This window comes from the organism of the source record quoted next, unplaced genomic scaffold, assembly GCF_019419815.1.
Source record: "Pyrus x bretschneideri cultivar Hongxiangsu unplaced genomic scaffold, Pyrus_bretschneideri_v1 Contig331, whole genome shotgun sequence".
NCBI classification, from domain to species: domain Eukaryota; kingdom Viridiplantae; phylum Streptophyta; class Magnoliopsida; order Rosales; family Rosaceae; genus Pyrus; species Pyrus x bretschneideri.
In genome coordinates, this window is record NW_025999648.1 from 453 (window position 1) to 25992 (window position 25540).

At 37.7% G+C, this 25540-nt stretch overlaps 2 protein-coding genes and 1 pseudogene across 2 annotated transcripts; 2 read left to right on the forward strand and 1 right to left on the reverse strand.

The window, feature by feature from the left end:
- Positions 1-1677: 1677 nt before the first annotated feature.
- LOC103937273 lies at positions 1678-2418 on the forward strand. Its single transcript, XM_009347200.2, has one exon. The coding sequence runs from the start codon at positions 1678-1680 to the stop codon at positions 2416-2418; it is 741 nt and encodes a 246-aa protein (XP_009345475.1).
- A 51-nt stretch (positions 2419-2469) lies between these two features.
- LOC103937272 lies at positions 2470-5238 on the reverse strand (annotated as a pseudogene).
- Positions 5239-21559: 16321 nt separating this feature from the next.
- LOC103937279 (putative ETHYLENE INSENSITIVE 3-like 4 protein) lies at positions 21560-22881 on the forward strand. The gene has a single exon (XM_009347206.2). The coding sequence runs from the start codon at positions 21577-21579 to the stop codon at positions 22879-22881; it is 1305 nt and encodes a 434-aa protein (XP_009345481.2). The 5' UTR covers positions 21560-21576.
- The last annotated feature ends 2659 nt before the right edge of the window (positions 22882-25540 follow it).

The window sequence follows — 25540 nt, forward strand, 5'->3', positions numbered from 1 at the left end:
TGTTTCTGGAAACAAAAAAATAACACTGTTTCTAGAAAAAAATCAGATACAATGTTTGTGTAAAAACTAACACTGTTTCTGGAAAATTAAAACTATTTATGGAAAAATATTAGAACCACTATCGAAACAAACTAGCGAAAAACTAACACTGTTTCTAGAAAAAAAAAACTAACACTGTCTTTGGAAAAAAAAAAAAACCAAAATATAAAACTATTTATGGAAAAACAAAAAAATAACACTATTTCTGGAAAAAACTAACATTGTCTCTGGAAAAAAAAAAGAACCAAACATAAAACTGTTTCTTGAAAAACCAAAATATAACATTGTTTCAGGAAAAATAATCAGATACAATGTTTGTTTTGTTTGTGTACAAACAAACATTGTATCTGAAGGAAAAAAAAACCAAAATATAACATTGTTTCTGGAAAAAAAAAAAATAACACTGTTTTTGGAAGAAAAAAAAAAATGTTGGCAAAACTGTATCTGGAAAAAAAAAAATACATTGTATCTGAAAAAAATTGAACAAAAAGCTAACAAATCTCAAATTTATTTTCTGGAGAAACAAACGATGAACTCCACTGAAGAAGAAAAATTGAAAAATAGTACCTCGAATTCTTCTTTTCTTCTTCATCAAATTGAAAGGTTAATAATCAGATGAATGAGGAGGGAAGGGTAGAAATTCACCTTTGGCCTTTTTGCCGATGTTGGTGAAAGTGCAAATCCCTTGCTCATCTTTATAGAGAAGAGACAAGAGAGAGAGAGAGAGAGAGAGTGAGAAATTTTGGGAGGGAGGGAGAGAGAGAGTGACAAAATCATACCGTTTTGCTTGTAAGAGATTGTTTCCGATTTTCACAGAGATGGAGACGGCTCAAAATTAGGTTTGGGGTCGAAGCTGTGGTTTTTACGTAGTGATAAAAATGGAGTTGCTATGCGAGATTAGAAAGAAAAATGGAAGGTTTTGAATGTCAGGAAAAAATGGGGGAGAGAATATGAGAGAGATCCACAATGAAGAGAGATTAACGGACAAAAGCTTGCCGTTAGGGATAAAATCGTAAACTCAATATTTGGGCTATTTTAATTAGATTGATTTAGTATTGGGCTTTGTCCTAACCATTAAATAAAGTTATTACATGGTTTTTGGTTAAAACTCAAAGTTTTCAAATCATTTTCATTAGTTTTCCTTTTAATCAAAGCTGAAAGCGCTTTAATCAAAAGTTGGAAAGATGAGTTTAGTAAATAAATGTCTAAAAAATGAGGCATCTAATTCTAATTTTCTCTAGACCAAATCCCCATATTTTGTAAATAATCTGGACATAGAAAATGAGTTAAGATTAGGTTAGATCAAATGTTCAATTACTCCATTATAACGGAAAAAATTAAGCTCGGAAGACTTGAAACGGAGCTTTACTACTACCATATGTGTGTGTGGGGGTTGGGGGGGGGGGGGGGTGGGGAGGGGATAGGAGCAGCATATCCTTCATAAATTATTCATGCTCCTGTTCAAAATTGTTGATGCTTTTATAATGAATTCAGCATACATGTAGAATGACGGGATACTCATGAGTTTGACATGACTCTAGTACCCACTTTTTGAACTTATAAACCATTCTTTACCATTCTTGAAAGATAATTTGACAACTACTGCGTTCTGGATTCAAACTTACATGTGGTGAAACAATGAGGGTAATAATTGATGTATGGGGGCATGAATTTACCCTGGAAGTAGGTCTCAAAGAATCAGTTGTTGAAATCAAAAGGAAGATGGAACAGCTCTTGGGCATCCCAATGGCTTCACAGACCCTAGCAGTATGTGGATGGGAGTTGGTAGATGGACTAGACATGGAAGATTATCCAATTGTCACACCAGGTACAAAAATCGACCTCACCGTCAAATCCATGGAACCGACTACCATTCCGGTTATCATAAAAATTTCAGGGAAGCAGCACCAGATACAAGTGAGTAGAACAGAAACTGTGTACGGCCTTAAAGAGAAAATCCACATTATTGATGGCACACCCATCAAAAGAATCTCTCTCTTTTTCTGTGGAATTGAGTTGGAAAACGATTTTTGCAACTTGAGTGAGTACGGTGTTAATGAATTTTCCGAGATACTTTTGTTGCTCAAGACCATGAATCGAATAAAGAGTGACCCTCCGTCGAGGAGGTTGAGTCTTGTGGTTCAAACATCCTCGAGTTTGCTCAATGCGACCAGCATTCCGGTGAGAATCAAGGACTCGAACACAGTTAATGAGCTGAGGCAACTGCTTCTGAGCAGAAAACTTCTTCCGATTGACGATTATTTGTTCATTCATAGGCAGATGACTATGCGAGAAAACTGCAGCCTCAGGTCGCATGGTGTGGAAGATGGAGATTCCATATACGTATTCAAAGGGACAGTCCATCGCAGCGGATATTAATATGCAAGACAATAGTAGTTCTGTAACTGAAAATCAATCTTATACTAGTCATTAGCACTGAAAATTTATATTCAATTTCGTTACGCAATTCAATTATTTTGTATTAACCATCTATAACATCATCAAATACAAGAAAAGCCTAATTAAATTTCGGATGCGCTTAACTCCTTTCATGCTTTCACTCTTTCTACTATGCATTCTTGTTTCTGCGTCAATAGCTTAAGCAAAACTACAATTTGCTCTGCCGTTTCATGCTCCAACTGAAAGGGGGCAATACGCGTTCAGTTGATGTTGCGATCCATCTTGAACTCCGTTGTCAGTCATCTGATGTTACAATCACTCTCAAGAATGAAGATAAGGCGATCTACTAAGGGAGCTTCTGTGGGGCTTTACTTTCCCATTTTACATCACCAAGCATCACAGCTTCCAATTCTGCACACATCTGCGATCTGGCAGCCCTAGGGAGCTTCTGCTGGGTTCAATTACCTTGGAATCAACCGACATATACATTTGAGCGTTTGGGTGGAGCAATCTTTGATCTCCAAGTGAGGTACTTACACCCTGCAGTTTCATCATACAGTGATACATTGGCGGTGCAATGGCACCTGCCTCTGTGCAAGTTCTACCACTGCCGCAGTATGCCCATATAATCCCCTCCCTTCATTCAAAAGTACTTGAGGATCTTGAGGCTGCCGCCGCCATACAGTCTTTGGAGGCACAAGATCATCCATATTTGCCTTTCTCCAAAAATGGGTTCCCTGCCAACTTTCATACTTAAACACTCCACAAAGTCGAGCCTTATGGCCAGATGGCCCAATATGAACTTCTGAACAATGTTTACAGACTTTTGCTGGATAAACCATCAGTAACTTTTCCACACCATCTCTAAATATTTCCCATGCCCTCAAAGTTCCACTGGCAACCAGAATCAGCTCATCGGGTGACAAAAACTCAGCTCCATCAACACCAAGGCAATCACTTCCTGAGTTCCAATTTAAATGATTTCCATCATTCGCACCAGCTTGCCAGCATAGCTCCACAACTGCGGGAACATGTTCAAAATCAAACCTCTGATGGTGTTTTATAATATCCTGGAACATGTGCTTAAGGTGAAATGCCTCTACTGGAACAAGCACATCTTTCAAACCACCAACTATCCATTCATGAACCCGATTCTTGCCACAATGTTTGAAACCACAACAAGTCTGAATTAAGTGGCCTTTCTCACCTATATACACTTTGGACAGAACCTGCAAAAAGTAGGCTTTTCTTTTGAGTGACAGAAATTGTTCAAATAGAGCAGTAGGGACCAGAGGGTTAATTAGATAACTCTATTTTTGAAAACACAGCTCTCAAAATAACATTTAGGAAGCTCAGGAGTCAGGAACATGGCAGATAAAGTGGCCAAATTGTTCCTAAACAAGAAATCAGAACATAAACTCTGGAGCTTCAAAGTCGATATTCTTCCACGATACATCAGTAACTATGTGATAGAACAATAAAGTGCCCGGTAATTCAAAGCTTAAAAGTTCATATGCATCCCTTAAAAAAGTATTTAAAAAGTAAAAGCAATAAATACTTGGCAGACGAGGGATTTACTTGCACGCCAAAACTGGTATCATTTTGAGGAGAGTAGAGACACCTTGCATAACAAGCCTCCGGGAATCAAGGACCTCCTTGGCCAACTGGTACCATGGCAGGCACTGGGTAACCTTTAGCCCGGTTTTGGATTCTCTTCTGAATCATAGGCTTTAGCTTCCTTAAGTCCATCTTTGAGCTGTAATACCTTGCAAAGCTGTACATAATTTTGCCATTGAAATTGGAACTCTTGCACAATTTCTTCCTCAGTGCCATAATGTCTTTGCAGTGCCAAAATTTTTACACAGATGTAAAATCACATCTGCTCCACAAAAGGGTAGACAAAAGCTAATGAGTAAATACAGAAAACATAACAAGTACAACATATTCAGAGAGTCATTTAGAACAAAACCAAAAATTGATATTTTTATGGTGTAATAAGCAACAAGCTTAGCACATAACAACCAAAAATAGAACTCTTTAATCGACCCAAAACCACTGCTTTTAAAAAAAAATACCACTTTCCAACAGTTCTGTCCCCTGCACCGGAGTTTGAATCACTATGGACTTCACTTTTCCACTCATTATCATAAAAATGAAATCCACAGGTGACCCAAATCCTTAGACAAACCAGATTGCTCAAAAGAACAGAACCAACCACAGTAACCACCAAAGTACAACTCTAATCGATCCAAACCTGCTGAAAGCATGCTAGTTTAGAAAATTGCGTGTCAAAAAAAGTTCAATAGATAATACGCAACATGACCCAATTCCATAGACAACCCAGCTTGCAAAACATGACCAGAACCTTCAAATTACAAGATTAAAAAAGAAAACAATATCCCTCAAATTTGATAGTAATTCATATAAATTACTATAGTTTTGCACATACATTCAGACTACATATATACAATATTGATTCAAAATCTCAACTCAAAAGCAATCTAATAGGGGCGTAGTGAACGCAATTGAAACCCATATTTACCAAAATTAAGCCCTAAATTCAATGACCCATAAAATTAACATCAACTAATGAGAAAATGAATCAAAACCAATCAGTAAATTAATCATAGAAAGAAGACAAATCAGAATCACCACTCAACCAAGTGCCTTCGCAGCTCCACTCCAATCTGCCGAGCCTCCTCTTTCTTTTCTTCTTTCGGTCGCCTCCTCTATCTCCCTCTGCCTCCGTCTGACACTCTACCCCTCTGATAAATGAGGATCCTCATTCCTCTGCATCACTCTTCACACTTCTTTCTTTTTTAATAATGTTTGAAAATTTTGATTTTTAACATAAAAAATAAAAAAAAAGGTGAATAAATAGTATCATAATTAATTTTTTAGTATAAAAAATATGATTTTTTTATTAAAATAAATAGTAACGAGAGATTTTCGTTAAATTTCTCATTCTTTCTTTCTTTTTTTTTTCTTATTTTATTTTATTTTCTTGGGCCTAAATTTAGGCATGTTGATGCAAATTTCTCCTTTTTTTTTTTTTTGGAAAACAATGATGCAACTTTCTTGCGTCCTCACTAATCAAAATCATCCTAGGCCTTAAATTATTTTCATCAAAACTTGCCCTACATGCATCCACACAATAAAAAATATAAAGGGTAAAATTACATTTTACATCCTTAAGTTTTGATACAATTATAATCTCATACAACATTTTTAAAACATTTCAATTACATATATTTGCTTGCATTTTATTACAATTTCATACATCTGTTAAAAATTAAGGGAATTGTTATTAGCACTCCAAAAATCTCATTCTACACTCCAAACTTTCTATATTAGGAAAGAAAAATATACTTGTGAGGAGTGTAGAATGAGATTTTTGGAGTGCCAATAACACTTCCCAAAATTAAGTTAAGTTTACATTTAACTAATGACATGGCAAAATCTAAAGTCCACACTTATGCTCACATGGCTGCCAACTTGTCCAACATGGCCAAACAAATAATAAAAAATACTTAGGAATTGAAAAAAATTCAATTCAATTCATTTAGTATTTTATTTTAAAAAAATTATACTAAAAAAAAAAACAACAAGAGGCAGGCCTCGTATGCTTGTGATGCATTGCTTTCTTTATGTAACACTCAATTATTGGAGCAGTAGTAAGCAGCAAGCAGCTATTGCACTTCGTTATTGGAGTAGCAATAAGAACACATTGCACTTCACGGTCCACGGCTATGACAACGACACTATCTAGACGTTCCAAGACCCTGATCTTCCTCGCTTAAAACAGCTTTGCCCCATTCACTCTCAACCTCGAAGGCCACGGTGGCCTCCACGCCTTCATCCTCGACGTTGGCCTGGGCTCAACGATTGCCTCTCGTTTTTCAATTTGGTCAAACAATAGACCCCCAATTTCAGGGATCCCCTACTAAGGCTTCCAATCCCACTCGACAATCTGAACTTCCGAAATTCCAATTTCAGGGATCCCCTACAATAATGATTCAATATTTTCTCAATTTCTAAAATGGAATAAAGAAATCATATTTCCCACATTCCTTGCAATTTCTAGGGTTTACATTCATATGCTTCCATGGCCGCATCGTCCTACCCGTGCTACACCTGTCATTACATAGCTAGACCCTCTTCGCCTCTCACTTCTAAACCACCCCTGACAGACAAAAGCAAGTTGGTGTTTTTGGACCGGAGGTAGCAGTTTGAGTTGGAGGATTTGATGTGGGTGTCCGCAAAGATGTTGGGGGAAAAGAGCCTGGGGACAACGTACAAGGTGGTGTTAGAAGATGAAAGCATCATGGCGGTGAAGGGGCTCAAAGACGTGGCAGTGGTGACAATGTCTGTGAATGGGCGAGGATGGCGACGAAGATGCCGCCTAGGTAATGATCTTCTTGAAGAGAGATGCAAAGGGATATTAGGCCTTCTCCAATTGAATGCTGGTTTTACCCCTCTGGTCCTTCAAAAAATTAATATTTTAATGAACAGTACAAGATCATATTTCTTACCACCTCCAATTGAGGGCCAAAGGGTAATAAGGCTTGTTTTAACCCTGTCACAAAAAACCACCTCCAATCGAGGGCCAAAGGGCCAAACATAATTTATTATTTAAATTTAAAAACTACAACAACTTAAATTTAAAAATTACAACTTAAATTTAATAACTACAAGTAAAATTTAAAAAATACAACTTATATATTTCAAGTCAAATGTGAGGTTTTATTTAGAGTATAAAAAAAATAAAAAAATAAAATAAAATAAGGGAAGTGGGTGGGAGAGTCCCACATCGGCTGTCGGAGAGGAAGTAGAAAAAAAAAACAAAAATGGAAGTGGGTGGGTGAGTCCCACATCAGCTGTGGGAGAGATTTAAGTAACCAAACATGCTTATAAAAACCACATTCCAACGCCCAACTTTGAACAAATCACATTTGGGCCTATAATTAAATATTTTTAAAAATTTTGGCCCAAAAAAAAAAATTCAAATATAACGGCAAGCTAACGTCAACTAGCTGTTACATTCAAATTTCTAGCCCAGCCCGAGGCTGGTTAGCTGGCTAGGTTGGGCTAGCCGGTTGGCCCTTTGACCATTTTTTGTCCAGTGGGGCCCATGAGCCCTTTGTCTTAGCCCTTGGTTAGAGACGGTTTTCGGGCTATTTTTGGTCTTCTAGCCCTCTTGACCCGTCGATTGGAGATGGCCTGAGATGCATATTGAAAGGTGGGCCCACTTGACATGAGAAAAATTATATATATTTTTATACTATTTATAATTTTTTTTTTATCTATGTGGAAAATTTTGATTGCCACATCATCAGTTAACTATAAACTTAACATAATTTTTAACAGAGGTATGAAATTGTAATGAAATGTAAGTAAGTGTATGAGATTGAAATATTTTAAAGATATTTTATGAGATTACATTTGTACGGGTGTAAAATGTAATTTACCAAAAATAAAATAAAACTAATGAAAAAAGTTTCAAAACTTTGAATTTTAACTAGAAGTAATTTAATAACTTTAATTAATGATAATGACAAAATAAAGAAAAAAAAAACCAAAAGCATGTGCAAAGGGGCACGCCAACCCTTGTTCAGTTTCATAAATAGTACCCATGTTCAATTTAAGAAATAGGTAGGCTCAATTTAAGAAATAGTGACGAAGATGAGAGAGTCTCGCACGTCAGTTTTTTATTACTTTATTTTATTTTATTATGTTAAACTTTTGTCATTTTTATTAAATATAGTTATATGATGATATTGGTTAAAATAAACTTAATCTTGTTGTATGCATAATTTACTGAATTGTATAAAGGACAGAGATAGGGGGTGCGGCATAGTAGAAAGAAAGAGAGATGTGTAATTGCGAGGTGTGTGTTATTCTACCCCATTGTGCCTTTATTTATAGTAGTAGGGAATGTAAATTCTTTACCCCAATAGGATCACAACTCTAATAGGATAATATCTAGTCTAAGAGATATTCCAGATATGATAGGATTTACACAATCACATTCCTAATCTTATAGGACTGCAACACTCCCCCTCGAGTGTGTAAATATTCAAACAAAACATCACATCAGGTCTTCAGTAGTTGAGGTAGAACAGTTAATGAAGTCGTCGACAGAATGAGCAAATGCGAGTCTCAAATTTAAAGAAAGTATGCATTGGTAGTAAAACTCACAAAACCTTGCTATGCTAAAACATAAGATTGGTACAAAACCCATAGACTAAGGAGAAAAGTGAGAAGTTGCAGTAAGTCAAAACTATACGTTTTCTGGACACAAGTAGAAAAGCTCACAAGGGTATGATTAGCCTAGGATGGATGCCTCATCAAAACCTAGTTAGGTAGAAAAAAACCTAGTGAGAAAAAAATGCTCATAATCATAGGGACAAAGAGTACATTAAGATCAAGTGAATATACTTCTGGATATCCCCCTGAGTTTGACAGAACTTCCAAATGAGAACTACAAGCATTGGATATGAATAGTTAGGCATACCAATTCCTCGGACAAGCTTCTGGAAGGTTAACTTCCGTAGTGATGTCATGTAAAAGTCGGCAAGGTTGTTTAGGATCGACTTGCATGACTTCAATCTCTTGGTGCTTTGTTGATGTAGATGTAGACACAATATATCTCAACGTTAACTTCGTTGATGTATCATGTCTTGGTTGGGTGGATACATGCGACATAGTCTTCATGGATCGTCGTTGGGACTCAATGATGGATGAAAACAACAAGTACTTCAAATATACTCAACAAGATCTCTCAACCATGTCTCATGTGTGGCAAAGTGAAGTGAGGTGAGTCTTGGAACGATTTGAAGGTTTCGCAACTAAGGTCATATTATGGACCTCCAAAGTTATTGTGATATCCCTAACGGTAAAGACATAACCATTTGGGGATGTGCCTTGTGCGGGTTTGATAAGTAACTAGCGTCAACATAATAAATAAGGCAAGCATCATTCCAAGGACCAGGGGTTCGGATCCACTCGGAATGTGTTGGGATTAGCCCAAATCCGTAGTACCTTCATGGTAGCGGAAATAACGTCTTTAATACTAATTCAGTGGTTACGTGTAAGGGCGCAGTGCTGAATCTTTACCAATAGATCAACAACGAAGGAAATGACCTATCTAACACAATGAGCAAAGTATAACAAAGCGAAAAAAGTTGAACTCGGATATGGAACTTCAGACTCCATAACCTCTTCAAGGGTCTCATTTGCATATAACGTATGGAAGATTATAAGTATACTTAAAGGTAACACCTTCGGGGTATAGTTTGACTGGTAGACCAAAGTATCGTCAGAACAACGCTTGAGCTTCAAGCCAAGGTGTAAACAAGTTTTCCCAAGATCCTTCATCTCGAAGTCCGTCTCAGGTGCTAGGCAGTTTTCTCAAGCTCTTGCAGAGTCTTAGTGAGATTCATTTCATTGACTTAAACTACAACTCTAGAAATTTGGAATATGACTTCATAGCTTAACACGCAAGGGTATATTTTAAAACCCTAAATGATCAAATAATCACTTAGATGGGTATACCACATCTTCTAGATTGCTTTAATCTGTAAGTGAACGCCTCAAATGAGTTAATAGGGTGTTCCATGGTTTGGAACTATTTGAACCAGTCCATGTAATTTTTCAAGAACTTACATGTAAATCTTCGTATCAATATCCCCATAGAGAAACACTAACCACATTTCATAATGCTGCAATCAATCATAGGACGTTTGAGAGAAACTTTGCGTCGTAAGACGTGCATCATATCACACTTATTTCATTCATCTCATTACGCTTCCTTTCCCACTTGTAGCATAACATGGTTACCTTCGGTAGTTAGGAACTATAAGTCCAAACACATTGTGGTAAGGAACACGGTTCGATATTGTTGCTTTTCATTTACGTCAGTAGCTACCATATAAGTGAAAACATTATCGATGATAATCTCATTCCAATTCCATTATCTAATCCAAACTAGTATACTAGACCAAGAATTTCAAGTCTCGGGAGTAATCCGGATTAATCTCATGAGATGGAAATCATTTGAGATAGCAATCGAGCATGGATTCATTTTGTACTGTGACCTTCCTCTTTTACTGAAGTGAATCCTATGAACCGAGTAATCTATCGTGCTTCAGGTTGAGATAGATTGATTAACTATCTGTCGGTGTACCAGACCATTTAACAGGGGCGTCTAAACTGTCCAATAGGGGTGGCACACCCTTCGAGGATGTTAACTCGACGTCCATTAAGTACGTCTATCCTTGCAGACATGTTTATAGTTGGTATATGATCTCGTCACTTTAGCTAGATCAGAGGAATGCATCTAAAGCAACATTCTGGAAGCTAGAATACATCGCACTTGCTTATCACACTTGTGCGATACATGGATAGAGATGAGACATAGTGGGCTATGTCCACGCAAATTCACTCCGTTCTACAAGAATGTTGACGTTCTTATCTCCCCCTAACAGTTGGAAGACTGTCTCATTGAAATGATAATCCACAAATGAGTGGTAAAAAGATTGCATGTAAGGGCTTTAATAGAGCTAGTGTGAAGGAGAATCGTAATCGACAAAGATTCACAACCTTATGTGAGGACCCATATTGGCTCGTTACGGCAGCACAACTTGGCACATAGAATGCACACCCAAATCGTAAGTACGAAACATCAGTTTGTACCTAGTTACCAATTGTAATGTCGAAAAAGATTGGATGACAATAGGCTTCAAGGCAGATCAATATAGCTGCATATAAGACTGCATAGCCCTAGGCAGAAACTAAAACCTTGGTGCATTCACCAAGGTTCGGGTGATCATTTAAATTGCACTTTATGATCCCTCTGCCAGGCTGTTGTGGGGTGAACATGGGAATTCGATGTTCAATTATAAACCCAAAAAGACGTGCAATACTTATTGAAAACCTTCAATATAAATTCTTCGGCATTATCCAGTCTTCCAGACTTTATGGATAAGTAGGGTGGTGAACCTTTAATAATAGCTAGGAGGTTTAGCAGTAATGTGTGTGGACAAACATGTGACCAATTTGTCGATTCATCAACCAAAACCATAAGTATTTATATGGTCGTATTTTAGTTGGATTAGTCCATATATATTCCCTTAAATCCACTATGAAAAGAGGGTCAGTTTGTATCTTTGTGAGTGATGATATAGAAATCGAAGTTCCCAAATAAATAGGCTTGGCAAAGTGTTCTTGTAAGCACAACATCATTAATTTCGGTCTGGAGCCTAAGTGTTCCAAACGGTCGTGCCAATGCAAGTAAACTGCTCAATCATCAGGCTCCAGGCCGGCCACATGTGGCCTGTTCCCAATTGGGAGGCAGCCCATTAGCCCCTAAACAAAGCTTCAAGCTCATGTTTGGAGGTGGTGCAAAAATATTCTTCTCTATTTTTCATTAGTGGTTTCATTCATGATTATTGCCATGTCAAATATCTTTAAGACTCAACGATGTTATTCCAAAACAGGGAGAATACAAGGTCTCTTAAATGGTAATTTAGTACCATTCATACAATGAGGAGCATGCCAAAGCTCTTAATCAAGTTGGATAGACTTGAAGTCATTGCTAGAAATGTAATTTACGTATAAAATTAGTGTGTAGTATCGCATTCATCAAGACAACTAACTTTCCCACATTTGTACCTAATCACATGTTTAATTGAATTTGGTCACATGTGTTAAGAAACATGATTCAATTAACTCATACTCGAGGACAATATCGATAAAATTATCTATAACTAAAACAAACACCAAAGGAGAATCCAAGAACATAAAAAAATGTTCACATTGTAAACCAAAATGTACTAAAGTGGATTCGGTCAACATGGCCAATCATGTCAAAATTCTGCTCTTCCAAAGGTGTTTGGTGGAGCAAAATTAGTCTCACATATTGACTACTAAAAGGGTGTGTTTATTTCACCTCACTAAGTTTCACTTGACTAGACTAGAATAAGAGTCAATGAAATCTTGTGTTTGTTACACACAGAGACTAACTTTAATGAGATTAAGTGGGACTCGCCTAGACTAAGTCCCTTACTAAAGGTTCTTAATGAGTCCCCTCAAAAACCAATGGATTGCTAAGATCATTTACTTCCCTTTGTTTTGTCTTGCTGCACTTCGAGCTCGCAGTCAAACCAGTGCTCGTATAGTAGAAGAAGTTGCGAACAAGCTTTGAGAGGAAAAATGGAGGATTGAAATGGGCAGAATGCTTCGCCAAAATCACAGAGAAAATCATGGAAAAAAAAAAGAGAGATTTAAAAGAGATTTTTTTTTGTTTGGGAAAATCGATGAGATTTTAAGGGAGAGAGTGGAGAGATGCAGTTCATCTGAAACTTCCCAGGATTAATTCATGTAGAGTGAAAATATCTGGAACGAATTTTAATGGAAATGGGATTTTAGTGGGGTTGGTAGAGCTTGGAAGGGGTCTTCTGGAACTCTATTGAAATAGGATTTCAATGGGTTGGTGGAAGATGTATTGAATAAAGTGAAAGTATCTTGGTTAAAAATAATCAAATATTAATAAAATGATTAAAAAGTAACAAAAAATTATGTAAGGTTTAAAAATAACTTAGTCCATGACTTAGTTCGGCACCACACCAAACGCTTTATTATTCTTATACTACTTAGTCCATGCCAAGCCGATCTAGCTTAGTCCCTGAAGTTAGTGCAGTCTGAGATAGTCCAGTGCAACAAACACACCCTAATGGTACTCCTCTATGAAATTGGTAAGGGCCCAAATAGGTGCCTAATCAATGATCTATTCCCTAAAAAAGGAAGTAGATTCTGCAGGGTTGAGTTTCAGCTACAAGAATTTGTGGTAGTAATGAGGAGTTAAAGTATTCTCTAGTGAAATTCTATCGGATTTACAAACTTCATAGTCGTATTCATTCATGGATGTAATCATGGTGTGCTTCAAGCAATATTGTTCATGATTAGACGGTTTGTATGAGTTAGCCAAGGAGCCATGGAATCCTCTGTCAAGAGGTATTTCCGTTTGTTATGCTTCAGGCATAAGTCTTTGTATGAAGATCATGGCGGAGGCTTAGTCAGCTCTTTCATGTCATTGTTAGCTTCAATAGTTACTCAACTTCTTGATAGTCAAGTGGAGATTCACATCTTGTACCCACATAAAGTGGTTTCAGTCAAGAAATGTCCAAATCAATGAAATCAAACTTGTTACCGCTCGACAATCCACTGAACGGATGAAACAAGGTTATGATTGGTGGTATGGAAATAAGATATCCATAAGCATCAAAGTTAGAACATCCGAGTTCTCAAACACGGTTTACATGAAAAAAGTCGGGTTTTCATGGGTGTATTGTTTTATGAAAACTTCAGGTTTCAAAAGCACTAAATTCGAAACTACAGGTTCGAGTTTAGTTATGAACTTCCAGTTCGTAAAATGAGGTACATGTCAGAACAAATAATACAATATACAATTAAGTGTAGTGGATTTGGGTTGCTTCAGGAACTCAAGTGCGAGTGCTTCGGGAATACGAAAGAAAGTCAGCGTTAAAAAAAAAGAAATAAAATATTGAATCGTTAATGTCTAAAAATGGGCTTCAAGCCAATAATTTTGGATGTTTTGTCAGATTAGTAGACTGCTGGTCACTTTAATTAATTCAATACATCGAGACCATTCGGAGTCGATCATAGAAGCAAAATAATGCAAAGTTTTAGGCCAAATTTTGGCTAGGCGACTGCAAGCCATTCAAAAGAAAAGCCCAAAAAATTGGTTAAGACCATGAAATTGGGCACCAAAAATATGAGTGCGGGTTGAAAAATATAAGAAAAAGCCAAAATGGCTTTAGGCCGAGAAACTGGGGTAGCCTAACATTGAAATTGTTGGCTGCTGCTTTAGGCAAGGCCTTGCAGCATTAGGATGCCAGCTGGGCTTGTGTAGCAGGCAGCCCAACAACCTGCAAAAGCAAGTTTGCAGGCTTGCTACAGTCACGGGCTGAGAAAGAAAGGAAAAATATGGCCCATCGGATAGGGTGGTTCAAGGAGCAAGGGCTCATCAAAATGGCTTTGGGTCGAGAAACAGGGGTAGCCCAACATTGAAATTGTTGGTTGCTGCTTTAGGCAAGGCCTTGCAACATTAGGTTGCAGGCTGGGCTCGTGTAGTAGGCAGCCCAACAACTAGCAAAAGCAAGCTTGCAGGCTTGCTACAGTCACGGGCTGAGAAAGAAAGAAAAAATATGGCCCATAGGATATGGAAGTTCAAGAAGCAGAGGCTCATCAATGTAGCTACAGGCAAATAGGATAGACCCATTATTTTAGGCAAGGGCTCAGTGTGCGACAATAAGTAAAGTAGCAGGCTTGCTGCTGCAACACGGGCCGAGGGAAAATAAAGGGGACATGCCTAATCAGCTGCTTGAGGCTGATAGAAGGCGGGCTTGTCAAATGAGAGAAGCCCATCATGTAGGCTTTGGGTTCTGTGCACAGCAAAGCCCCAAAAGGCTGCTTTCTGTGGCAGCGAGGCTTAGCTTGGCTTTAGGCCAGCTAGGCGCAGCTTGGATGAACGCTTTTCCTTCTTTTTTTTTGTTTCTTTTTTTTTTCCATCAAATTTTTAGGGTTTTTTTTAAAAAAAAAAAATCATTCTTCTATTTTATTTCGATTCTTTGACTCACAAATTCCACATAATGATTTTACAATTGTGTAATGCATTAACGTGTGTGTATATATGTGACAGCCCGTCCCGAAAATATCAAAAGCGTACGTGTGAAAAGACTATTTTGCCCCTAGTTCGATTTCATTACGTTTAGTGGTTGTTTTTGTGTTGTGTTGGCATGTTTTGGGCCACACACACACACTCCCACACCTGCACACCCTTCTGTCCCTTTCCCTGTCTCTGTCCCGAGCCCTTTCCCTTCCCATTCACCATATACGTACGGACACATACCCAAAAACATCAAAACACCCACAGATCGAAGGAACCAAGCACATATTCGAGCTCGTGAGGCTCGTACGAGTCCAACCATACCATTTCCAGGTAAGAACTCCATTGTTTTCACGTCGATTCAACAATGTCCGATTTGAGGTACTATTCATGCACACGTGATTTCTCACGTTTTAGGAAATTTCAAGCTTGTAGGAAGCTTGGTGAGGTCCCAAGGAGGCTCGGAGTAGTTCGTTTGAAGGAATTGGACGTCGAGATCGTTGGTTTCGAAGTTGGCCGGTGTTGGATCGATTTTGCAGGTGAGATTTCGTGGTTTTTAACCCTTGAAAGTTGTATGATTGTGTTCCTCTAGTCCTAGGCTTCATTTTGGTACCAAAATTATGAAAATTGGATGAAAAACGAAGGAGATATCGAAGTTTAAAGTTTTCGCGATTTTTCGGCGCCGGCGACGGCGCCGGAGGCTCGCCGGGGAAGAAGACGGAATATTCCGTCAAATCTGACGGAATATTCCTGACGCCGTTGACAGAATCCGTTAGGGATAACAGAATATTCCTTACGGCGTCAGTTGACGCCGTCAGCGTGCCAGGCACGTGCCTGCGCGTGGCCGGCGCGTGGGGGCGCGTGAGGCGGTGGAAAATTTTTCTAAAAATTTGGGGATGTTCATGAGGTTGAGTAGATCACGTTGGTGTATTCATACACTCCATTTGAGCAATGTATGAGAAGTTATTTCGAAAGTTTGGTTATGTGCTTTAAAATTAACGTTTTTATAGTTATTTCGCATATAGGTGAGACATATCCCGAGGACGAGCGTGGTCACTCGAGACAGGGGGGCTACGACCCTTCCACTTACCAGTGAGTGGGCTTTTGGTTTTCCGTATATACCTATATACTTATATTTTCCCAGAAATTGATTTAAATGTTTATTAGTTATATGCCATGCATTATATTATCGTCATTTATGCATTATTAGTTGCATTATTGGGCGTATGTTTTTATATACATATGTATATTTGGTGCTGTGGACGCACAGGTAAGTGCCAGGTAAGTGTTATTCATGTTTACTTTTAAATGGTGATTCGAGATACTTAGAGAGCTCATAACCTGCACCCCCGGTGTTAGTGCTCCCGCCCAGAGTAGGGCACAGTCCTTCACGTGTTGTTCACCTCTCGCACCACACGCTCAGCTTGGATCTAAGTTAGGTGCACAGTCCTGTTGTACAGACCACTTTAAGTGGTTCCGACTCGTAGGTGACCCGCGATTATTCGCACAGCCTTCACGTGATCGTAGCACTAGAGCGTTTATATGTATTACACCCAGGCCTGTCGTACATACCACTTTAGGTGGTTCCGACTTGTGGACAGGTTTAGTTATTGTGATTGAGATTTGAGCTCTAGATGCAGCCGTACAGGTCACGTTAGGTGACTCCGGCTGCCAGATTATATGTTATTGATGTGATTTATACCTGAGCACTTGCATTTCATTCTGAGGTTCCAACATGGCATATTCTTGAGCATGATTGGCATATCTATATAAACGTACATATGTTTACTTTCTGGGAAGTATACAGGTTTTACGGCGAGGGGTTAGAACTTGTTTATTAAATGGTTTTCGAAAAGCTTTGTTTTTGCCCACTCACGCTTTTGTTTTGCGCCCTTCTAGGTTCTAGTTACCTAGCAGGTTCGGTGGTTTCCCAGAGGGCTTTCTCGGCATTTCTGACAGACGATCACCAGCGTAGGTCCACCTTCGGGTGTACTGTTGTAGCGTCATTTTAGTTTGGACTGCTTTAGGCTTTCTGCTCTGAACTTGTGTCTCACTTACGCTAGCACTTATTACTTTTATCTTATGTATGCTAGTTTTTATTTATTTGTACTTTTACGTTAATACTTTATTAGCTTCCGCACTGTGCACATGGCTACGTCTTTTCCACGTGGCGGCCAGCACGCCCTGATCTCGTTCGGGGTGTGTTAATATATATATATTGATAAATATATGAACATATACAATATATATCAGAAGGAAAATATAAATGTAGGGGGTTTATGCATCATGCAAATGTTTTCATGCTTCAAGGTCGTTTCAAATATCTTAATTTATTATAAAAAACCTGATTGTCAAAAAACAACTGAGCCTTTGAATATGTAGAAGATCCTTCTTGAAAAGCCGGAATTGCATCTCCAATGCGCTATATCACATTCAACAAAGAAAAATTAAATTGAATTAATAACATGTAGATCAATTCAATAAAATAATAAATTAATCATAAAAAGAATGATTAAAACGTAACAAACTCTCTTTAGCGCAGCGCCAAGAGCGTGCTGATAACGTGTTGTAGGCCTAATTTATTGAACTGTATAAAGGACAGAGAGAGGGGGTGTGGCCAGGGCCGATCTAGAGATTTTTGAGGCCCAGGGCGAGGTCAAAAAATGTGCCCTCACATAGCTACTAGTTACTAATTAAAAATAAATTAACCAAAAAAAAATTCGTAAAAATTGAAAAGCATAAACATGCACTTAGCATTTCGAACCTAGGACCTCTCGTTAATTTTAAACAACAAAAACCATTGGTTCTAATTAAACTTTTTAATCATTTACCCAAATTTTATATATTTATACTTTTATAAAAAGAAATTTGTAAAAATTGAAAAGTAAATAAACACACATGGTGTTTTGAACCCAAAACTTCCTCATTAATTTCAAACAACAAAACCACCAATTTTAGCTAAATTTCTTTGTCGTTGAATAAAATTTGATAAATTTATACTCTTATGAAAACATATATAAATATACCATCCTAATAATTTTGGTGCCCCGATTATTTTGGGCCCCGGACAATCGCCCTGCCAGCACTGGGCCTGGGCCAGCCCTGGGTACGGTCCAGTAGAAAGAAAGACAGATGTGTATTATTCCACCAATTGTGTCTTTATTTATAGTAGTATGGAAGGTAAATTCCTTACCCAATAGGATTACAATTCTAATAGGATAATATCTAATCTAAGGAATATTCCAAATATAATAGGATTTACACGATTACATTTCTAATCTAATAGGACTGCAACAAGCCTAGCCGTTTTCATTAAAGCTTCTAAAAAAAAGAAACCGGTAAAAAACAAATCTAGAGCTCGAATGAAAAGATGTAGAAAATTATTTAATTCATTCAGGCTAGAGTGACAACTTATATACCACGTATAGCACCACCTTCCATTAATTTCTTACTTCAGAATCTCACGTGTTTCTTTGAAATTTTCAGAATCCTCCAAACTTATCCCTCAACCTCGTTAATACCAATCTTGTCCTCAAGCCAAGCTAGCTTAGTCCCTGAAGTTAATGCAGTTTGAGATAGTCCAGTGCAACAAACACACCCTAATGGTACTCCTCTATGACATTGGTAAGGGCCCAAACAGGTGCATAACCAATGATCCATTCCATAAAAATGGAAGTAGATTCTGAAGGGTTGAGTTTCGGATACGAGAATTTGTGGTAGTAATGAGGAGTTAAAGTATTCTCTAGTGAAATTCTATCAGATTTACGAACTTCAAAATCGTATTCATTCATGGATGTAATCATGGTGTGCTTCAAGCAATATTGTTCATGATTAGACGGTTTGTATGAGTTAGCCAAAGAGCCATGGAATCCTCTTTTAGGAGGTATTTCCGTTTGTTATGCTTCAGGCATAAGTCTTCGTATGAAGATCATGGCAGAGGCTTAGTCAGCTCTTTCATGCCGTTGTTGGCTTCAATAGTTACTCAGCTTCTTGATAGTCAAGTGGAGATTCACGTCTTGTACCCACATAAAGTGGGTTCAGTCAAGAAACGTCCAAATCAGTGAAATCAAACTTGTTACCGTTCGACAATCCACTGAATGGATGAAACAAGGTTGTGATTGGTGGTATGGAAATAAGATATCCATAAGCATCAAAGTTAGAACATCCGAGTTCTCAAACATGGTTTACATGAAAAAAGTCGGGTTTTCATGGGTGTATTGTTTTATGAAAACTTTAGGTTTCAAAAGCACTAAATTCGAAACTATAGGTTCGAGTTTAGTTATGAACTTCCAATTCGTAAAAGGAGGTACCTATAAGAACACATAATACAATATACAATTAAGTGTAGTGGATTTGGATTGCTTCAGGAACTCAAGTGTGAATGCTTCGGGAATATGAAAGAGAGTTAGTAGTTAAAAAAAAAAAAGAAATAAAATATTGAATCGTTAATATCTAAAAGTGGGCTTCAGGTCAATAATTTTGGATGTCTTGTTAGATTAGTGGATTGTTGGTCACTTTAATTAATTCAATAGATTGAGACCATTCAGGGTCGATCATAGAAGCAAAATAATGCAAAGTTTTAGGCCAAATTTTGGGCTAGACGGTTGCAAGCCATTCAAAAGAAAAGCCCAAAAAATTGGTTAAAACCATGAAATTAGGCACCAAAAATATGGGTGCGGTTGAAAAAATAAGAAAAAGCCAAAATAGCTTTGGGCTGAGAAATAGGGGTAGCCCAACATTGAAATTGTTGGTTGCTGCTTTTGGCAAGGCCCTACAGCATTAGGCTGCAGGCTGGGCTCGTGTAGCAGACAGCCTAACAACCTGCAGAAGCAAGCTTGCATGCTTGCTACAACCACAAGCCGAGAAAGAAAGAAAAAATATGGCCCATAGGATAAGGTGGTTCAAAGAGCAGGGGCTCATCAATGCAGCTTCAGGCTGATAGGATAGGCCCATTATTTTAGGCAAGGGCTCGGTGTGCAACAATAAGTAAAGTAGCAGGCTTGATGCTGCAACACGGGCTGAGGGAAAATAAGGGGGATAAGCCCAATGAGCTGCTTGAGGCTGATGGAAGGTGGACCGGATAAGAGAAGCCCATCGTGTAGGCTTTGGGTTCTGTGCGCAGCAAAGGCCTAAAAGGCTGCTGTCTGTGGCAACAAGGCTTAGCTTGGCTTTTGGCCAGTTAGGTGCAGCTTGGCTGAACGATTTTCCCTTTGTTTTTTTGTTTCTTTTTTTTTTCATCAAATTTTTAGGGTTTTTTTTTTTTTTTTTTTTTTTTTTTTTAAAAATAAAAATCATGCTTCTATTTTATTTCGATTCTTTGACTCACAAATTCCTTATAGCGATTTTACAATTGTGTAATGCATGAACGTGTGTCTGTAGATATATATCCATATGTATATATATTGATAAATATATGAACATATACAATATATATCCGAAGGAAAATATAAATATAGGGGGTTCATGCATCATGTGAATGCTTTCATGTTTCAAGGTCATTTCAAATATTTTAATTTATTATAAAAGAACCTGATTGGCAGAAAACAACTGAGCCTTTGAATTTGTAGAAGATTCCTTCTCGGAAAGCCAGAATTGCATCTCCAATGCGCTATATCACATTCAACAAAGAAAAATTAAATTAAATTAATAACATGTAGATCAATTCAATAAAATAATAAATTAATCATAAAAAGAATGATTAAAACGTAACAAACTCTCTTTAGCGCAGCGTCAAGAGCATGCTGATAACGTGTTGTAGGCCTAATTTGTTGAACTGTATAAAGGACAGGGAGAAGGGGTGCAGCCCAGTAGAGAGAAAGAGATATGTGTAATTGTGAGATGTGTATTATTCCACCAATTGTGTCTTTATTTATAATAGTATGGAAGGTAAATTCTGTACCCAATAGGATTACAACTCTAATAGGATAATATGTAATTTAAGCGATATTCCAAATTTGATAGGATTTACACGATTACATTTCTAATTTAATAAAACTGCAACAAGCCTAGCCCTTTTCATTAAAGTTTCTAAAAAAAGAAACCCATAAAAAACAAATCTAGAGCTCGAATGAAAAGATGTAGAAAATTATTAAATTCATTCAGGCTGGAGTGACAACTTATATACCACGTACAGCACCACCCTCCATTAATTTCTTACTTCAGAATCTCACGTGTTTCTTTGAAATTTTCAGAATCCTCCAAACTTCTCCCTCAACCTCGTTAATACCAATCTTGGCCTCACGCATTCCCATCTGTTTTCACTTTTCATATCTAAAAAGGAAAGAAGCCTTTCACATTGTTGTTTCTATATTTAGTAATTTGGTTTCACACCGTTTCTATATTTGGTAATTTGGTTCACACCGCCATTGGACTAGGTAGTTTATATATACCTAACTTAGTAACACCGTCTTTATATCAATAGAGACACAAATACTTCAACTGGTACTACTATGGTAAAGTTCCATGTACAAGTTGATCCTCTAAGCCTTGGAGTAGTTGCAGAAGATGAAGAAGCAGCTGAAGATCACATCAGCTACGACCAGCTTAAGAAGCGAATGTGGAAGGATAGTATTCGCTTACAAAAGCTCAAAGAGAATCGTAAAATCATTGAGGCAGAAGAAGACGAAGAAGAAGAACCTACAGAGTCGTCGGCAAAGCAAGAAGGGTCTCATAGAAAGAAAATGGCAAGAGCCCAGGATTCGATACTTAAATACATGGTGAAAATCATGGAGGTATGCAAAGCAAAGGGCTTTGTATATGGGATTGTGCCTGAGAAGGGAAAGCCAGTGACGGGCTCCTCTGATAGCTTAAGAGAGTGGTGGAAAGACAAAGCGAGATTTGACCACAACGCCCCCATTGCAATCGCCGAGTATCTGCCAGCTCCGATATTTGAAGGTGAGTCGGATCATGGCTCTTATGCTCATTTGCTTCATGAACTGCAAGACACTACTTTAGGGTCTCTTCTTTCTGCTCTGATTCAGCACTGCGTGCCACCGCAGCGGAGGTTCCCTCTGGAGAAGGGTTTAGCTCCTCCGTGGTGGCCCACAGGGAAGGAGATGTGGTGGGGGGACCAAGGGCTTTCTGTAGAGCACGGCGCTCCTCCTTATCGGAAGCCCCACGATCTTAAAAAGGCATGGAAAGTGAGTGCCTTGGCTGCTGTGGTCAAACACATGGCTCCTCATTCGGATAGAGTGAGAAGACTTGTGACGCAAAGCAAGTGTTTGCAAGATAAGATGACTGCTAAGGAGACTGCTATTTGGTCCAAAGTGGTTAACCAAGAAGAATCTCTCATACAACTTAAAGAGAAATGCCTCAAAATCTCAGATCACTCAAACAAAAAGGGTAAGAATTTGAAGTGGCCTGCTACTACTAGCAATGAAAAGAGGAAGATGATGAGTATTGATTTGGGATTAGGGTTTGTGGAAAAGAAATCAAGGGCAGACTATGATCAAGGTCAAGATCAAGATCAAACACTTTGTGCTTCTGATCAAAATAGTGGTGCTGTTAGTGTGTTGGATTGGATTAATATGGAGATAGAAAAGGCCAATCGGATTGATGACAACAGTGGTACTAAAGTGGCAGACGGCTATGGATCAGCAAGCTATTGGGGAGGTGGTATTGATGATGATGATCTAGCTATGGATGGAGCACTTGAGATCCAAAGGGGAAACATGGATTTAAATCGTTCTTCCGAAGATATTTCACATAATTATGACCAAGATTCAACTTCTATTTGGGATTTGGGATATGATTAATTAGTGAATGCACTACTCTTGTATCTTTAAATTAGTTTTCATTTTCATGTAGTTGTTTAAAATGTATCAATAAAATAATTTGTACTAGCGAGACCAATAATTAATTTGTATTACTTGTCATTATGTTCGTCGCATCTCTCATATGCAACAACAACATTGTTGGACATTTTTTATTTATAATAGCATGACGACTACATGTTAATTAATTAGTTGATTCATAGGGATAAAGATATCATGCATTTTATTTGAACAAAAAATTCTCTCACCCACACCTAAATGGACACATCGTATTAATTATTGTATCTTCCTATCTGGAAACTATGTAAGAATGCCTCAGTAGTCAATAGTACATGGATTTTGTTACTTGCCTTGCTAGTTGTTCATTTGGTTTAGAACAAAACTTTTTTTGTGCTAGATTCACTGGCAAACATCTTACAAAGCGAGATCCACTTACATAGAGAGATGTCATGGACAATGCTTACTTTGTTCTCTCTTTCCTTTGTTTTTCATTAACCTTTTTCACTAACCAGAAAAAATATGAACAAAAAGAAAGTTTCGTTGGGGAGGCAAATAATTACTTTCTAGCTTCCTAGTGCAGTACATAATATTCTGTTTTTCACTAACCCGAGTGATCGGATTGGAGCGTCGTTCAAGGTTGTAGGGTGGTTTTGTCTTTGTCTATAATTCCCATCCTCTTAGTTGCACATGCATGGTGGTTTTTCCTTTTATTAGAACGGGCAATTTCTTACACGACACGAAAATAACGGGTTTCAGTTCAACACATGTTATATCCTGACCCAGGCTCCACTACATCCTGGGCTCGACTCCGCCATAGCACGATATTGTTTGCTTTGGGCCTCGACCACGCCCTCACGGTTTTGTTTCTGGAAACTCGCACGAGAACTTCCCAGTGGGTCACCCATCCTGGGAATGCTCTCGCTCGAACTCGCTTAACTTCAGAGTTCCGATAAAACCCGAAGCCAATTAGTTTCCAAAAGACCTCGTGCTATATAGAGGTGGGCATGTACATATAAGGCATAGAGGATCCTCTCCCCTGGGCGATGTGGGATCCAACAATCCACCCCCCTTAGGGGCCCGACGTCCTCGTCGACTCACTTCCGGCCAGGGATTGGCTCTGATACCAAATTGTCACATCTCGACCCAGGCTCCAGACTCCGCCGTAGCACGGTATTGTCCGCTTTGGGCCCCGACCACGCCCTCACGGTTTTGTTTCTGGGGACTCACACAAGAACTTCCCAATGGGTCATCCATTTGGGAATGTTCTCGTCCGAACTCGCTTAACTTCAGAGTTCCAATGGAACCCGAAGCCAGTGAGTTCCCAAAAGGCCTCATGCTATATGGTGGTGGGTGTTGGACATTATATATTATAATTAATATTATAATATTTAATTTTTATATGAATGAAAAATAAAAGTCATGTGTCATAGTTGAATTCAAATTCATGAGTTGCGTCTGTTCACTGGAGTTTTAGGCAACGGTCACAATGTTTCAAAAGGGAGTGGCTTGAGTTCTATATAGACTCAAACATCCCACATATCAAAGGGGATTAAGAGAAGAGTTTTCTCCAATGTCTTAGTAAAAATCAGAGTCGTGTCTTGAGAGTACGGAATATATGAAGTTCGCCAGAGTTCGATGACTAAAGTGCTTTGACTTCGGATTATAGATTGTTGAATCCTGGGAGACGGATGTCTACCGAATTACAAGCACAAGAGTAGGGGCAAAATTCTGTCTTAAGGACATTGCATTTATACAAGCCTTAATCTCCAAGTTTGTCAATTTTTCTAACTTTCTCTCTAGTTGTTTATATTAATCTCATATATAATTGATATTGTGAATTTCTTTATGATTATTATCATTGCAATTATATTTATTTTCATATTTTCTAATATTGCTCCAACAGTGGGCATGTACATATAAGGCATAGAAGATATGGGATCTAACAACATGATAATTAATCGGGTCATTATCGGGTCACACTATAATAATCCGTTAATAACGAGTCCTTAACAGGTTTACACGAGAGTGATATGCGGATAACCTGTTTCGACACGATAAGAAAGAAGTTATTTTGATGATTTTAATTTTTTAAATTACTAAAAAAAACTTACTATAAAATACAATAGATATAATGAATATGTATATATTGTTTATTAACTATTATTCTATATAAATTTTAAATTTTAAGTTTTATTTATTTATTTATTTTTATAGTATATTATAGGCAAAGATTGAGATTAAAAATCATAAAACACATTAAAAATAAAAATATCAAGTAATTTAAAAATACCAAACACATTAAAAAAATTATAATAATTAATTTACATGTGCGAAAAATATGAAAAAAATATATGCGAATGCTTGTAGTCACATCCTCTATGCTTTGAGGATGGGTATATGATCGTTTGAATTTTTAAAACCATACAAACAGTCATGAATAGTATTTTTAAGGGAGTTAAAAATAAACAAAATTCATAATCATTAATGTACAAGTATGAAAGCATAATAAACATTTATAATTTTTAAAACCTTTCAAATCTCATGAACAATGTTTTCTATTCGAGTGCAAAATTAATAATGATTATTGTAGAAGTGTGAAAAATGTAATCACTCGTAATGAAAATCTTTACAACTTTCATGA

Coding starts and splice junctions, on each gene's coding strand:
- LOC103937273 (XM_009347200.2), top strand. CDS start 1,678: ATGAGGGTAATAATTGATGTATGGGGGCATGAATTTACCCTGGAAGTA.
- LOC103937279 (XM_009347206.2), top strand. CDS start 21,577: ATGGTAAAGTTCCATGTACAAGTTGATCCTCTAAGCCTTGGAGTAGTT.